General features: G+C 38.4%; 1 protein-coding gene and 1 non-coding gene across 20 annotated transcripts in view; both read right to left on the bottom strand.

The window, feature by feature from the left end:
• Positions 1-15,229, bottom strand: part of CAST (calpastatin) — a 108,109-nt gene that overhangs the window by 24,540 nt on the left and 68,340 nt on the right. For 10 of the 19 annotated variants that reach the window (XM_047089454.1, XM_047089494.1, XM_047089486.1 and 7 more), the window contains 10 exons: positions 12,536-12,604; positions 11,046-11,144; positions 9,343-9,423; positions 8,473-8,511; positions 7,767-7,859; positions 7,542-7,631; positions 6,130-6,234; positions 2,192-2,275; positions 1,279-1,326; positions 150-245 (listed from right to left, as the gene is read on the bottom strand). In XM_047089454.1, coding sequence (XP_046945410.1) covers positions 150-245; positions 1,279-1,326; positions 2,192-2,275; positions 6,130-6,234; positions 7,542-7,631; positions 7,767-7,859; positions 8,473-8,511; positions 9,343-9,423; positions 11,046-11,144; positions 12,536-12,604 — 804 coding nt within the window. The remainder of the gene's footprint in view (positions 1-149; positions 246-1,278; positions 1,327-2,191; positions 2,276-6,129; positions 6,235-7,541; positions 7,632-7,766; positions 7,860-8,472; positions 8,512-9,342; positions 9,424-11,045; positions 11,145-12,535; positions 12,605-15,229) is intronic. The other 9 variants (XM_047089528.1, XM_047089503.1, XM_047089385.1 and 6 more) reach the window with 1 other exon arrangement.
• On the bottom strand, positions 9,995-10,099 carry LOC124523226 (U6 spliceosomal RNA). The gene has a single exon (XR_006964960.1). It is a non-coding gene; the product is annotated as a U6 spliceosomal RNA (small nuclear RNA).

The raw sequence follows: 15,229 nt of genomic DNA, 5'->3' as shown, positions 1-15,229 counted from the left end.
CAAGATCAAAACTGCATGTAAAAAAAGATGGCATAATGGGTCTCCATCAACTGCATCATGCTAAAATAGTTGGGCCTCAGATTTTTAAGATTATAGAAAAATATCTTTAAAAGCCCACAAAATAGAGACTTCTATTTTTAGAAACATACTTCTGTTTTTTTGGTTGTCTTAGATCGTTTTCCTTTACTTTTGGGCGGGTCAAAATCTTCTGAAAGTTCATCAATGAGTTCTGATTCACTCAGGGCCTGGAATATAAGAAAAACACTATATTACAAAGTGACTCTTTTTGGTTACAAGAAAGTTTTACATAGAGAATTTCCTGTTAACACGTATTAAGCCATATTTTAGGATCTAAATCCAAAATTTAATGTTTGGGGTATTTTTTTAATTTATCAATGTAAGATAAATGTCATGCAACAAGTAAGGAATACTAAACACCAGGGTACCACAAAAATGTTCATGATTTAGTCCAAAACTTTCCTGTTAATTCAGTTTCAGAAGAATTCTGTTCACATAAAACCACCTTTTCTTTCTAATGAAGATCTGTATAGTTTTTTCGTATGTGACTGTTTTTCACTATTTCCTAATGAGTGCCTTCTGAATAGCTCAGGAAACACAGATCATATACTCCTTCCCTAAGACTCTGAGGGATTTTGGCAACAAAGTTCTCCCATCCCTAGTTCCTTCAGATGAAATGGTATTATTCATTTGGAGCATGTGGAAATTTTGAGCAATACCAGTCATCTACAACAGAACGGCATGTCATCTAGAAGCTGTGCCTCTGTTGGTACAGTCTGAGTTTTGAGTCCTGGTCTTGCTAGTTTTTAGCTGTAAGATCTTGGGCTATTTACATGTCTCTGCCTCTGTTTCATCACATGTAAAATGGGAAAAATCACAGCACCCCCTTCATTCAGTGAGGACCTGACTGCTTTAGACCAAGTTAAGGCAGTGTAGAATCATTAAAATATCTGATGTCATGATTATAATCAAATTCTGAAGTGCCAACAATATAATTTGAGGCATTCTTGACATCAGCTCCTAATGTGCAATGAATGTCACCTACAAACTCCCAATATTCTAGTAATAATTCATGAAGAAAATAATCATAAAAGGTACGAAAAGGAGTCAGAGGTATGAGCCAAGTGTTGCTACCACAAGTTCCCCTCTCTTTACAACTAGGTTGGCATTCAAAGTCTCCACAGAGAAATCCTGTCAAAATGATCTTCAATTTATACTTTACAATTCTTTTGCTCTTTATCAGAAAGATCATTTCCTAACCTTGGATTTTTCTTCAGGCTCTGGCAAAAGTGGTTTTCCATCTTTATCCTGTAAACAAAATTGAAAATTCATTGAAAATTAAATAGAACATTTTCTTTTCATGGCTCGTTAAGTTTCTTCTAGGGAATTCCAGGATAGGAGGAGATTTTTTTTCCCCTTATATTTTAATGATCTGTTTTTGAGTGACTTTCTTATATTTGAGTGAATAAATTTTCAGTATTTTTTAAATCAAGTATCAGAATAAACAGCTAAGCTCTAAAATAAACTTAAAAAGTCTCTGTTCTCCAATCCAGGGTGAAGAGGTAGATTTCATTCCTGTAATCCTTTTTTTGTTTTTTGGAGATGACGTTTCACAATTTAGAATATTTCTAAACTGAGGAACTTTCTATATTAGCACCTGTAAGGACAGTTTCCATATATAAGCACATAGAAGAATCAAAACATTTTCTATCATGTGTTTACGTTTAATTTTTGAAAGATAAATTACAGATATAATTACAGAAGTCCACCATCCTCACATTAAACCCAAACCACCACCAACAAACCACCCTAAGGATACTGGCAAATAGCTACACATTTATGTCTACCCCTTCAAAGATCTATGGTGCTTTTATCCATACAACGGTTACAGAAAAATTTATTCCCAAATTGTTTCTTACGCTTCAAAGTTAAGGATCTATATCACACATTGTTAATATCTGGAACACTTGGATTTGTGGGAATTTTAATGACCACACGGTTACTACTTAGGAAACAATCAACTAACTTTAAAGAACAGGAAAGAAAGGGTTCAGGGGGTTCAGTTAGTATAAGAACTGGGATAGTCATGTTCTTGAGCATCATGGGAACAGTCCCAACAGAACATGATATGAAGAAGAGCATATTCTGTTAGGTGCCATGGCTAACAGCATACCGTGGTTGGCTTTAATCTATACTCCGAAGGCACAGTTTCATCATCTTCACCACACTTTTTTAGTTTCTCTTCTTTAGCTTTTGCCTGATTAAAGTGGAGAGGGAAATAAAACACAAAACATGTGGGTAATGTAGGTAAAACAAGAGGATATCACTTTATGTACTTCATAAGTGTTGTAGAGAAAACCATATCAGATTCAAGTGTGTGTCTGTGCTTTGTAAACTACAGAGCACACGACCATGGTAACTGGTTGGCTGTGAGGAAGACAGAAAATAACAACAGGGCGAGGAATCCTGGAGAGGTGTCCCTGCCCTGCTCTCAGCTGCTCTATCACCTTGGGGAGCCACTTAGTCTTTCTTAAGCAGTAAAATGGGGCTACCAATAATTTTTACCTAGTCCACTGACTTGTAAGGATCACTAGAGAAAAGGAAATAAAATATCGAGACCATTAAGCACAGTGCATAAGTTAGTTGTAATTATTTCAATAGCCTTCATCTCTTACTCAGCTATCTAGGGGGGAAAAAACCAACCAGTTCCCATGGTTAAATACAGTTCAGAAATGGGAGAAGCAGCTCATCACAAATCTTGGCTGATACATGGATAATTGGTTTTACCTCTTTTAAAAGGACTCTGTTTTAAATTTTTTTTTTTTTAAATTTCAGTATCGTTAACATACCAGGTTACGTAAGTTTCAGGCGTACACTATAGTGATTTAACAATTCTATATGTTACTCAGTGCTCATCATGGTAAATGTACTCTTAATCCCCTTTACCTATCTCATCCAACACCCCACCCACCTCCTCTCTGGTAACCATCAGTTTCTTCTCTAGAGTTAAAAGTCTGTTTCTTGATTTGTGTCTCTTTCTACCTCTTTTTTTGTTTGTTTGCTTGTTTGTTTTGTTATAGTCCACATGTGAGTGAAATCATATGGTGTTTGTCTTTCTCTGACTGGACTTATATCGTTTAGGTTTATATTTTCTAGCTCCATCTATGTTATTGCAACTGACAAGATTTCATTCTTTTTTATGGCTGAATAGTATTTCATTGTATGTATATACCACATCCTTATCCATTCATCTACTGATGAACACTTGGGATGCTTCCATAATTTGGCTATTGTAGATTGCTGCAATAAAAAAGGTACTCCCTTCACTAAGAACTAGGACTTTATTGGATTACTGAACCATGAATAACCAACTGCATTCAAGATAAAAGTGCAGTTCTATAGTAGATCACTGGCTTCTAGGATATAGCATTTGCATTTTAAACTACTGGTGACTTATGGGAAGTTCCAGGATATGTAATAATTGGCACCTGTACCAAGGCATGGATTTAGATCACAAAACAAGGAGCTCCTGGGCACAAAGAGGAATATCACTTAGCAAATTCCAGCTCAACCTACTGCTCCATCTGTATTTCAACCTAAAATAGTAGTTCTCCATTGAATGAATGATTGATTTTAAAAATATTAAGCACTTTTAATGAGCCAAGCACTCTTCTAGGCTTTAGAATTACAGTTTTATTGTCCTGTAAATTAACAATTATCATTAAGGGATTAAAGTTGTGGTTTTTTTAAAAAAAATATTTCCAGTTATATTCTACTGCAACACGTGGAGGAAGTCCTATTACGTAGTGGCACTCCCTCATTCAGAGATTCGTGAGGTTTCTACCTATAAAACAGCCTTCGTGAAAGTCAGAAGTCACCTGTAGAAGACTGTCTTCTCCAGGCTTATGGACGGTGAGAATCATGTGCACCGTTAAATCCTTTCTATTCCTGTTTGATCTTTACATTCTTTTTATTTTTTTTTTTTAGTTTATTTACTTATTTTGAGAGAAAGAGAGGGAGTTTGAGAGTTTGAGCAGGAAAGGTGCAGAGAGAAAGAATCCCAAGCAGTGACAGTGTGGAGCCCAATGGAGGGCTTCATCCCACAAACCGTGAGATCATGACCTGAGCTGAAATCAAGAGTCGGTTGTTTAACTGGCTGAGCCACCCAGGCACCCCTGATCTTTATATTCTTTAAATGCCTGCACTGTAGGCACTGAAGAAAAATGTCTACTCAACTGAAATAGCACCAGACCAGGTCACTACACACAGAAATGGGGAGGATTAATGAGGTATCATTGTAGAATACTTATGTCATGATACATTATAAGAATAAGTAGGCATGGATGTCTTCTCTGAAGCATGATGCAATTTCTCCATAGAGAGCTCTCTAGTATGGAATAAACTGAAGTGGTTTGGGACTCCTATAGAATATTAACCTTCATAAGGCTTATCAAAACATCAGAGTATCCAGAAAGTAATAAATTCACCATTAGACACTAAAATTCAGCTTAAAAATCCAGAGGATTGGAAGATCTTAGGAAATATTTATACTTTGAATATAATTAAAAAGAAAACTACTTGGATGTAAGTAAGTAAATAAATAAATAAAAGGAAAACTAGTGGAAAATAGCGGAAGATAAAGTAGAAACTAATAGAAAGAATAGAAAGAACAGTCCTTTTAGTTTTAGTTAGAATTTTAGAAGTTCACTGCTATGGAGGTTTTCTAGAGGAAACATAAATACATTTATACATGTATCCCAAAACTAGTTACCCCAACTGCTTAAGAACTTATTTTTATGCAACACTTTTTACAACTACTGACCTGATTTTAGTCACCCTAAGACACTTTGCCCTGAGATTTATGTTTATACGTTTCCTCCCCAAATTACTGTCTTATTAAATCACACCATTCTCTGTAAAAAGTCTGAAATAAAGTACAGTTGGTCCCCTGCCCTGCAGCTGTCTGGTGGTGGGACTGTAACTCAACTTGGTCTGCTCCCCCACCAAGATACACACACCTGCAGGGTCTTGCCAGGACCATCCTCTCCCTCAGACATTTGTCTATGTGGCTGCTTTAAATAACGTGTGCCTCACACTGTCTTTATGACAATTTCCTTTCTTCTCAATACATTACTTGGTCTTGGAGGACGAGGACTGCTTCCCCTGCTCCCTTGTGTTCGCCTTCACAAAACTTGTCATGCCACACTGCACCTGGTAAGCCCTCAAAGAAAGCTGAAGATAGAAACTGGCCCATTTTGGACCAGAGCAATCCCAGACTCAGGCCAGGAGCCTGTGAGACTCACTTTCCTCAGTGATTCAGAACAGGAAGTGACAGCGGAGGCAGCGGCATTATGACAGTGACAGGCACATGCCAGCTCCCCTCCCTGAGCTGATAGGCTGATGCTTCTGAGGGTGCCCAGGCTGTATTTCCATGTCCCCCAACTACACTGCCTTGTCAACAATGCCCACAGGCCAACTCCCTCTTTTATCCCAGATAACTCAGCTGAAAAATTCTTTAAAAACTGTAATGTCATGGTAAAACTCTCCTCCACCAAATATAAGCTTGTTATGGCTCAGAAGGCTTGCTAAGATGTTGAAGTGTAGTAGGCATGCAGGAACTGCAGTTACAGAGTTAATCCTTGCTTGATATTATTCTAATTTGAGACAAGATTTTCAACATTTTTCTCCATAGTTATAAAAAGAAGGATCTTCCCACCCCATCTACCACATTCCCCCTCTCTGCTTATAAAAAGAAGCACCTGGAACCATTTTGAAAACACAAATTTCCAATGTCCACAAGAGCAGACAAACCTCTCGCCAAGCCATTGCCTCCAGGTTATCTTGTTAGTCAGGTGTCATTTAAGCATTGGCAGAAGAGATTAGCATTCACTTTACATATTAAAACTCTAGATGGTTTAAAAGACAATACTCAACTATCCTTCTTGGTTGCTAACTATGCAAGAATGAAAATCTAAGTTAACTAGACTCTGAAAGTAAGGCAGAATGAAGAGTAGTTAATTTTTAATCTCCAAAAAAGAAAAGTTGTGTAAGAACATTTAGTTTCATAACCCGCCGAACAACATGCTTTGTATATGAATCCAAGGTCAGTACCTCATCAACTTCTTTAATGGAGCTGAGGTCGAGCTCAGGTTCTGGCTTCCGAGTGCCCAGCGAAGCAGAAAGAGCCTCCAGTGCTTGATCACTCATTGTGTCCTGCTAAAAAAGGAAAAAATCTGTACATTAAAAAAGGGAACATCTCTTCAGCCTGAAAAACCTATCCACTTCTTTGTGAAATCCCAATTTTAAAATTCTAAAATGAGTTGCAGATTAGGGAAGGACTTTAGGAAAGCAATTTTATTGGAAACCTAGCAGAAAAGAGAAAGGAAAAAAAAAGAACTTACCAGTGAATGAAAATCGGGGCTAAGACACTTCCACAGTGTCTTATGCTGTTTATACCCTCGGGGGCACACTTCACCCCTTATTTCTCAAGCTATAATTATTACACAACAGTCGTATCAAAATAAAAGCTTGAAGAAGTAAACTTTCACTTTTCTGTTGTTGTTTTTTTTTTTTTAATGTGTCTTTAGAAATAATTTCTGACAACCCTGGTCTTAGAAAACTAGCAAAGTCCAGGAAGCTGGGGAGCTTGAAGTGGCCCCACAGGCTTCATGTCTGAATGCACAACGGCTGATGGCTGATGGCTGTGAGGACTCCCACTCTCAGGGTGTGGCTCTCACTGCTCCCCAGCCAGCCAGATAAAAATAAACTGTCCCCTCCAGGAAGGGAGAGGCAGAGCAGACCCGACACAAACCGCTCCTTGCATTATCTGAACTATCTGCAGATGGAGAATGTCTTCTCAACCAGAAGATGAGCTGCAGGACCACCGTTCAGGATTGGGGACAATTGATTATGGTTAATAGAACGTACAGAAGCAGCTACAACCACATCCCACTAGTGATTTACAGGTCAAACTCCATTAGAAAATCATGGTGAATGGGGCCACCTGGATGGCTCAGTTGGTTAAGTGTCTGAATGTTGGTTTTGGCCCAGGTTATGATCTCTCAGCTTTGCAGGTTACATCGGGCTCTGTGCTGGCAACGTGGAGCCTGCTTGGGATTCTCTTTCCCTCTCTGTATCCCTCCCTGACTCGCACTGTCTCGGTCTCTCTCAAAAATAAATAAATAAACTTAAAAAAAAAAAAGAAGGTGAAGATTTATGTTCTAAGAGTGCAACTCTTTTGGTGTCTTGTCTTTCTGTGTGTTGTAATGATGAGATACTCTTGTTTCACAACCAAGAAGGCTGTGTTCAAATCATGATTAGTATTTGCAGAAACATAGAAGGCCTGTCTGGAGATAATGGATAGAACCCTGATTGGATTTACTAGTCCACACAGACCCCCGAGGGAAAAAAGATGCCCCTCATCATGCTGTACTGGGATTATCCTGAATCAACTAGATCAGGCTCAGGAAAGCAAGTGCTATCAGGTGGACCATGTTTATTTCCAAAGAAGTAATTATTTATACCTCCTCCACCTTTCTTTTTTTCTCTTGGGGTGAAGCAGCACTTTTGACTACCCTGGCTGGCTGAGCTTTAAGAACCTCTTCTGTAGATTTCTGAAAGACAAAATGCAAAAGATTAGACTTGTAGTTAGAATAAATGTAACTTTAATAATCAGAACTAAAAAGAAATTGTTTTCAAGTTTTATATAGTTTCTAACAAGCTCCCCCTAATTATTTGGAAAACAGTACCTCTTCCTTAGGTTTCTTTCCACCAGCGGTAGGAGAACTGCAGGTGAAGTCAGATGACAAAGCATCTATGGCATCACTTGGCCCCATGGGTTTCTAAAGAAACAGGCACCACGATGGGTAACATGTGAGAGTCATTCAAGTTACAGATCACAATACAAACTCAGCAAATGAAGAATGATTTGACATTCCTTTACTACCAAATCAAGTATGTTATCACATAACTCAGATAAATTCTTTGTTTGGAAGGAAATGAGTGCTCACTAATACTATTTTCCTGTTTCCCTCCTTTAAATGGATTACATATTAGGATATTCTCATTCTATTTTTATTAATATTTATTTTGCCCTAATACCTTCTTGGCTCCATTCTGCTTCCCCTCAAAAAAAAGAAAGAAAATATATATATATATACGTATATATATATATGTATATATGTATATGTATATATGTATATATATATGTATATATATGTATATATGTATATGTATATATGTATATATATATGTGTATATATATATATATATATATATATTAAGCCATGAGCACTGAAGCAACCCATATCCATCTCCTTCCTCTGAATAGATGGAAACTTGATCTGATTTAGCAATTATTCATAGACACAATATACAGAATTGATGCCCTATCCCCCAACTAAAGATTTAAAAAAAGGTTAACTTGTATCTTAGAAGACATTTATGTAAACTCACCGAAGAGTCTGGAGGAGGCCCTGTGATACCTTCTTTTTTCTGAAAAAAATATTAATTTGATCATGTTGAAAGTCCAAAATTAACTTTTACAGTTGGCAAAATGTACTGTTCAGTGAGTGTTATGGGTTAAATTGTGCCTTCCCACAACCTTTCAAGAGTTCCTAGTACTCCAGTGTGTGACTATATTTGGAGGTAGGGCCTTTCAAGAGGTAATTAAGGTTAAGTGATGATATTAGGATGTGCCCTAACCCCATAAGACTGCTGTTCTTTTTTTTTTTTTTTAATTGTTTTTATGTTTATTATTTTTGATAGAGAGACAGAGAGCAAGTGGCGGAGGGGCAGAGAGAGGGAGAGACAGAGGGAGACATAGAATCTGAAGCAGGCTCCAGGCTCTGAGCTGCCAGCACAGAGCCCAACGTGGGGCTCAACCTCGTGAACCACAAGATCATGACCTGAGCTGAAGTTGGGCGCTTAACTGACTGAGCCACCCAGGCACCCCAAGACTGCTGCTCTTAGAGAAGTGGGGAATGTAGACCAAAAGATGTATACACAGGGAAGATGGCCACGTACAAACCAAGTAGAGAGGACTCAGATCCATGCTTCACAACCCTCAGAAGAAACCCACGCTACCCACACCCAGATTCGTTTTCTGACCTCTAGACCTATGATACAAAATATTTCTGTTGTTCAAGCCACGCAGTCTATGGTACTTCATTATGGCAGCCCTCGCAAATTGATACAGTGAGAGTCTTCATAACGACAACTTCACATGCCTCGTTATATTTTCTAATTTTAAAAAATGTGAATATATTAATGGGATAAGATTATGTTCCAAAAAGTAAAATAAAAGTAAATGATTATTTAACTTACTGCCAAAAGTTCCCTGTATTTTGGAGGAATGGTGACTTCTCTTTTACCTAATTCCTCTATGTAGATGGAAGTCATTGGATCCTGGAATAAAGATCACACAGAGGCATATTATATAATTAATTAGCTGACAATGTTATATGCTATTATGCAACCAAAGTACTGTTGCCATTAGTAATTTATGGAGCTACTGAAATGAAATGCACTTAAAAAGCCAATACTTTATACAACTCTGAAATTGTAAGTTTATACAATACTTGACCTTATTTAATTAGCTTAATTCATATGTAATACTAGAAAATATTCAACCTACTATATTTTTTATTCTTATACTAAAGCACATTTTAAAACATTTTTCATGGTCTCTTTCCAATACATATAAAAGTACAGTTAATAATAAATTTCTCTATAAGCTAACACCCAAGTCTTCCAGACCTAATTTCTAAGAAAAAAAGATCAGCTAGAGTCACATCTCCTGTTTAACCCTCTACTATCCCATTCCTCTTCCTTGTTAGCCAGCAATAGCCACCATCCTGAACTTTATTGTATCTACCCACTTAAAATCGAGCAAATTTTAAAACAATTATTCCATATGTAGGTATCCACAAACAACATGCAGCATTACTTTGCATATTTTTTCTTTTTTTTTTATTGAAAAGGTACAGAACGCGTTACGAATTGGTGTGTCATCCCTGCAGGGGCCACACTGATCTTCTCTGTATCCTTCCAATGTTAGCATATGTGCTGCCAAACTGAGCACTACTTTTACATATTTTCAAATGTTGTATTAATGGTATCATATTCTAGGTATCAAACTGTATTATTCTTATTCAAAATTATGTTGTTATAATGTATCCCTGTTGGTACATGAATAACTATTTTAACCACAATAAAGTGTTCCCTTATATTAGCTTGTCTGCTGTTGACCAAAATCATGTCCAAATGTTTCACCTGTGCTTGTAACTCCTGGTGCACATGGGTAAGGCTTCCTCCAGGGAATCTCTCTACAGGTGGAATTGATAGTTGAAGGACAAGTACATCTTCAACATCCACAAGCTCCATGTCAATTGTCAGACTTTTACACTTTTGCCACTCTGAGGAGTGTGTTCTCTCCATATTTTAGTATCATTTCTATAAATACTAGAAAGACTTTCATTTTTATTTATTTATTAGCCAAACAAGTTTTCTCCTATTTTTCTATTGGGCTGTCTTTTAAAAATTCTTCATAAATCCTAGAAACAGATCCTTTGTCATGTCTACTTCAAGTATTTTCTTCCAGTCTTTTGCATGTCTTTCTATTTATCTTTTTAATATCAAGGAACATATAATTTTCTTGCTTTTTCTGGGTAAGGAATAGGGATGAGCTGAGGGTGGTAAATTTCTAGAAATCATAATAAGTTCAAGCCTAGTGGACTTAAATCTCAAGGACAGAAAAATGTTTGTGACCCAACAGGCTGTATTCCAGCACCAGTCACAACACAGACAATCAATAAATGTTTGCTGAATCACTGTAATAGGATAGCTACCATAGGACAAACCATTTCCATTTATAACACTAATGTTTAGTTGCCATTATTGATAGCGACACCATCCTGCTTCTCTCCAAGCAACAGAACACTAGGTATTCTTTTGTGCCTCATGACCATGACCTTATTTCCTTTCCTACCCATTAAGTATAAATCTTTACAGATACCAAGATCACATACTGAAACTTCAGGTCCAGTATATGTTGTGGTATCTTCTTCAGTTTCTTCAGGTCCTCCTAAAGTGTCTACTAAGTCATCCAAAGCGGCATCCAGGTCTGACTAGAAAAGAAAGAGAGCAGGTATTTAAATGCTATTTGTAATACATATTTCACTTCTGATTTTTTAACTACAAAAAAACCAAATATTGTGCAGAAAAACACCAAACATCAAAAGTTCTTCAAACATTAAAATAGTTAAAATCTAGTCTCTAATAGACTTTAATATGTAAGGCCCCAGAGTACACATTTCAGGTTACAAAAACAGAAAGCCATGTTCAGATAAGAATCACAACAACTTCAGTAAGTCTAATGGCAGTAACTACAGAACAAACGAATGGCTCATTAAAGTTCCCATTCCAATGTCCTCAGTTAAAAAAACAAAAACAAAGAATAACGATCATATAATTGTATGCAACAGGAGAAATTCTTTGTATTCATTCCTTATCAATAGTTTCCCAGAGTTACATATTTACAAAGAACTCCAACAAAATGTCTATATAGTACCTCTCCCAAATAGAATCTATTTCAAAGATGGATTACCTGTGTTCCTTCATTCATTTGTGGTTTTTTGTTTACTTACTTGCCTAAAGAAGTCTACAAAACAAATTACTTGAAAGGGATGTTAAGCTTATAAGACATGACAATCTATTCTGTCAATATGGACTTTAGTATAATGAAGGAGGGCCTCCATCCTATCTCTGAGGTTTAAAAAGACTCATGGTGAAGAATATGCTGAATTTAAAAGGGAAAACAAGAATTTGGGAAAAGACCCTTTATTTACTTAACTCAAGTTAAAAATGATTATTTAACTTTTTTTTTTTTTCAACAACCGTATTCCCACTACAATTTTAGGAATTCACCTGATCATGTAATACAACTTGGGACCTGTTAGCTTTAGACCGATTCATTTGGGAATTTCAGAATGAAGAAGTGTCTTAAATTCTTTAGTCATACCTCTGGTTAAAGAAGGTATATTTGCAAGAGAGAAACTGTAATGTAAACTCCACCAGATGTAACTAGAGTTTTCAGAACAGAAGGTTAGAATATAAAATGTTACAGAGGTGCCTGGATGGCTCAGCTGGTTAAGCGTCTGACTCTTGGTTTTGGGTCTAGTCGTGGTCTTGTGGTTTCGTGAGTTCCAGCCCTGTGTCAGGCTCTGAGCTGACAGTACAGTCTGCCTGGGATTCTCTCTCTCTCAGTCTATCATACCCCTCCCCTGCTCATGCTGTCTCTATCTCCCAAAACAAATAAATAAACTTAAAAAAAATATTTTGATTGTTACAAACATACCTGAAAAAATTTCACAATTTTAGCTTATAGCAATAATTCATGAGAAGGGTCTTTAAGTTATCCTACCTTATATAGTTTGCCCTTAAAAAATCAGATCCGAATAAATTTAGAGGCTATGAATAAATAAATATCTCATGTAGAAATGCACTGCTATCTTCATACCTTTCCAGATGGTTTACCCGGTTTGGATTCAACTGGTACAGCAGACGTTAATGATTTCTTTTCTTTTTTCTGGTGGATTTTAGAAAGAAATAAAAACTTTTTCACATATTTTTCTTCAATAATCTAAAAAATTCAAATTACTAAGTAATTCAACAAGTTCAATGATATTACATATTTAAAAATGAGTCTACTGGGGCGCCTGGGTGGCGCAGTCGGTTAAGCGTCCGACTTCAGCCAGGTCACGATCTCGCGGTCCGGGAGTTCGAGCCCCGCATCAGGCTCTGGGCTGATGGCTCAGAGCCTGGAGCCTGTTTCCGATTCTGTGTCTCCCTCTCTCTCTGCCCCTCCCCCGTTCATGCTCTGTCTCGCTCTGTCCCAAAAATAAATAAACGTTGAAAAAAAAAAATTTAAAAAAAAAAAAATAAAAAAAATAAAAATGAGTCTACTATTAACAGCATAGATCATATATTGAACATCTGCCTCTGTGCCAGACAACATGTTGTATATGTCATATCCTTTTCCAGAACAGCATAATTTATTTCATTTAGTGATGTGGAGAGCAAGACTCAGAGATGTGATGTAATTTTTCCTAGGTCACACAGTAAAGGAAAAACCAAGAATTGAATCCAGAACTACCATCTCTTTCTTCTTTGCTCTTGGTTGCCTCTCCAAGGGCCAACAGTCAGCCCACAGCACCCAAGAATTTTTTCTCTAAGTGGCCACTTCTCACTGTTGCTCTTTCAACCTTTGCCTGCACACATTAAGACCTCTCACCCCCTGACTTAGCATTTCACCATCCACTCCTTTCTTAATCTCCCTAAAATGTTTCAGTTGCTCTTTCAAACACTGCCGATAAGTCTCCAATCTGCAATCTCCATGCTTGACCCACACATAATTGTTTCTGAAGTGTGATCTCAGTAAGCACCCCTAACCCAACACATCTCTCACAGCAGCCATGACTGAGCACCACCCTAGGGATCCTCTGGCATTTGTGCCATCATTCTCTGCCACTCCTGCTGCGATGCCCCCAGCCCTACACATTCCACGTTTCTGCCTCGCACTGGTGGCCCGAAGCAAAACCATTCTCTAGAGCCAGGGCCAAACACTAGCAGGGACTGAAAGGAAGCAGACAGGTGAAGATGCCAGGTTTAAGACAACAGAAAAGCATCCCATATGGAGGTCTCTGAAATGTGGGTGGCAGAGCATGGGGGGTGGAGAGCACACCAGCTCCAATGCACTGCCCACATGAGTCTTCAGGCAGGCCACCTCTTCTGTAGCTCAGTAACGTCATGTGTGACACGGGGACAGTAACTGCACCTCCCTCAGGGGGTTATGAGAATTAGATAAATTCATCTATCAAAGTGTGTTTGGTCTATCAAAGTGTGTTTGGTACATACTAAACACTATGTAGGTACTCGTTGGATGATTAAGTGCTAAGTAAGTGACCACCGCTATTGTTAAAAACACCGCGGGGGTCACCAGGGTGAGAGCGTGTATCTGGGCAACCAAATCCACTCTGAGGATTAAACCACAACCTTATGCAGGTATGCATTCATATTTGTTATCCCCTCCTTCCTTCCTCCTCCTCTCTGCCCCCTCTCTTCATTCTCCTGTCCTTCAGAACAACATTCCAATTGCCTTGCTACACATCTCTCTCCAACATTTCAATTCAGCCTATTGAAAATCAGGCCACTTTTGACCTCAACCAGTTCTCCTTCTGAACTGTCCACCCATCAGTCATAACCAAGGACCAGGTCACAATTTAGGGAGGCACTCTCTCTCATCAGAGCCGGCCCTGCACTTGCAGGAACCAGACAGTGCCCCCCTGGACTCATTTTAGGGTTACCAACCTAGCTCGTTCAGATCTGAAGCCCAAAGGTTATCTCAGAGTTCATGATACCTTTGCCCACTGCAGCCAATTCTTTTCTAAAACCTGAAGATTTCACTTCTGCAGTGCCTCTGGCATTTCTCCCCACTATCTCATTCTATCCCAGCTCTAATTTAGGCTCACTTAGGACTGTGGTCACTCAATCCCGCAACTCGGTGCACTGCCACCACTCTGTGTGTTCTCTAACCTCCAGTGTGTATCCTCTACTGGTTAAATAGCTACCACTCATCTCAGCACTATCCACAGCAGTGCCTGGACCTGTCTTTCTGGTCTTACAGTCCCACTGCTCATGCCCCGTGTGCCCCACCCTCAATGGAATTCACTCTGTACCCAGAACACATCTCACACTTTTCCACTCTGATGCATCTGCAAGCCTGCAATCCTAGCTACCTACCCTTCATGCCAAACTCAAACTGGATCTACTCAAAGTGTGTGTAATCCTGCAAACAGACAGAAGCCCTCCATTCCCCACCAAAGAGCTTCTAGTGGGAGCTTGTCTTAATCTGCCTTGGAATGCAGTCCCAGGGATTCTGTCTTCTTCCCGCCCCTGGATGCGCTAGCCTGCTGCTAGGGTGTCCTGCAGTCACACCACAGTGCTTTAAACATGCTAAGTACCCCAGCCCCAATTGAAGATCTGATCACCCTCACTTCAGGGAGATGGATCAGGGACAAACAAAGTGAAATGCTTTGCCACAAGTTCAAGCACACCAGACTTCCACATATGCCTCTCATGTTACTGGTTAGCTTTCACTTTTTCCCTGACTACTTTATATCTAGCATAAAATTTCAAATTGACGACATTTTTA

The sequence above is a fragment of the Lynx rufus genome, unplaced genomic scaffold (assembly GCF_022079265.1).
Source record: "Lynx rufus isolate CCGP_SWC_20201006 ecotype Redwood Valley unplaced genomic scaffold, mLynRuf1.p SCAF_1, whole genome shotgun sequence".
Lineage (NCBI taxonomy): Eukaryota > Metazoa > Chordata > Mammalia > Carnivora > Felidae > Lynx > Lynx rufus.
This window is presented reverse-complemented; position numbering and strand designations above follow the sequence as displayed.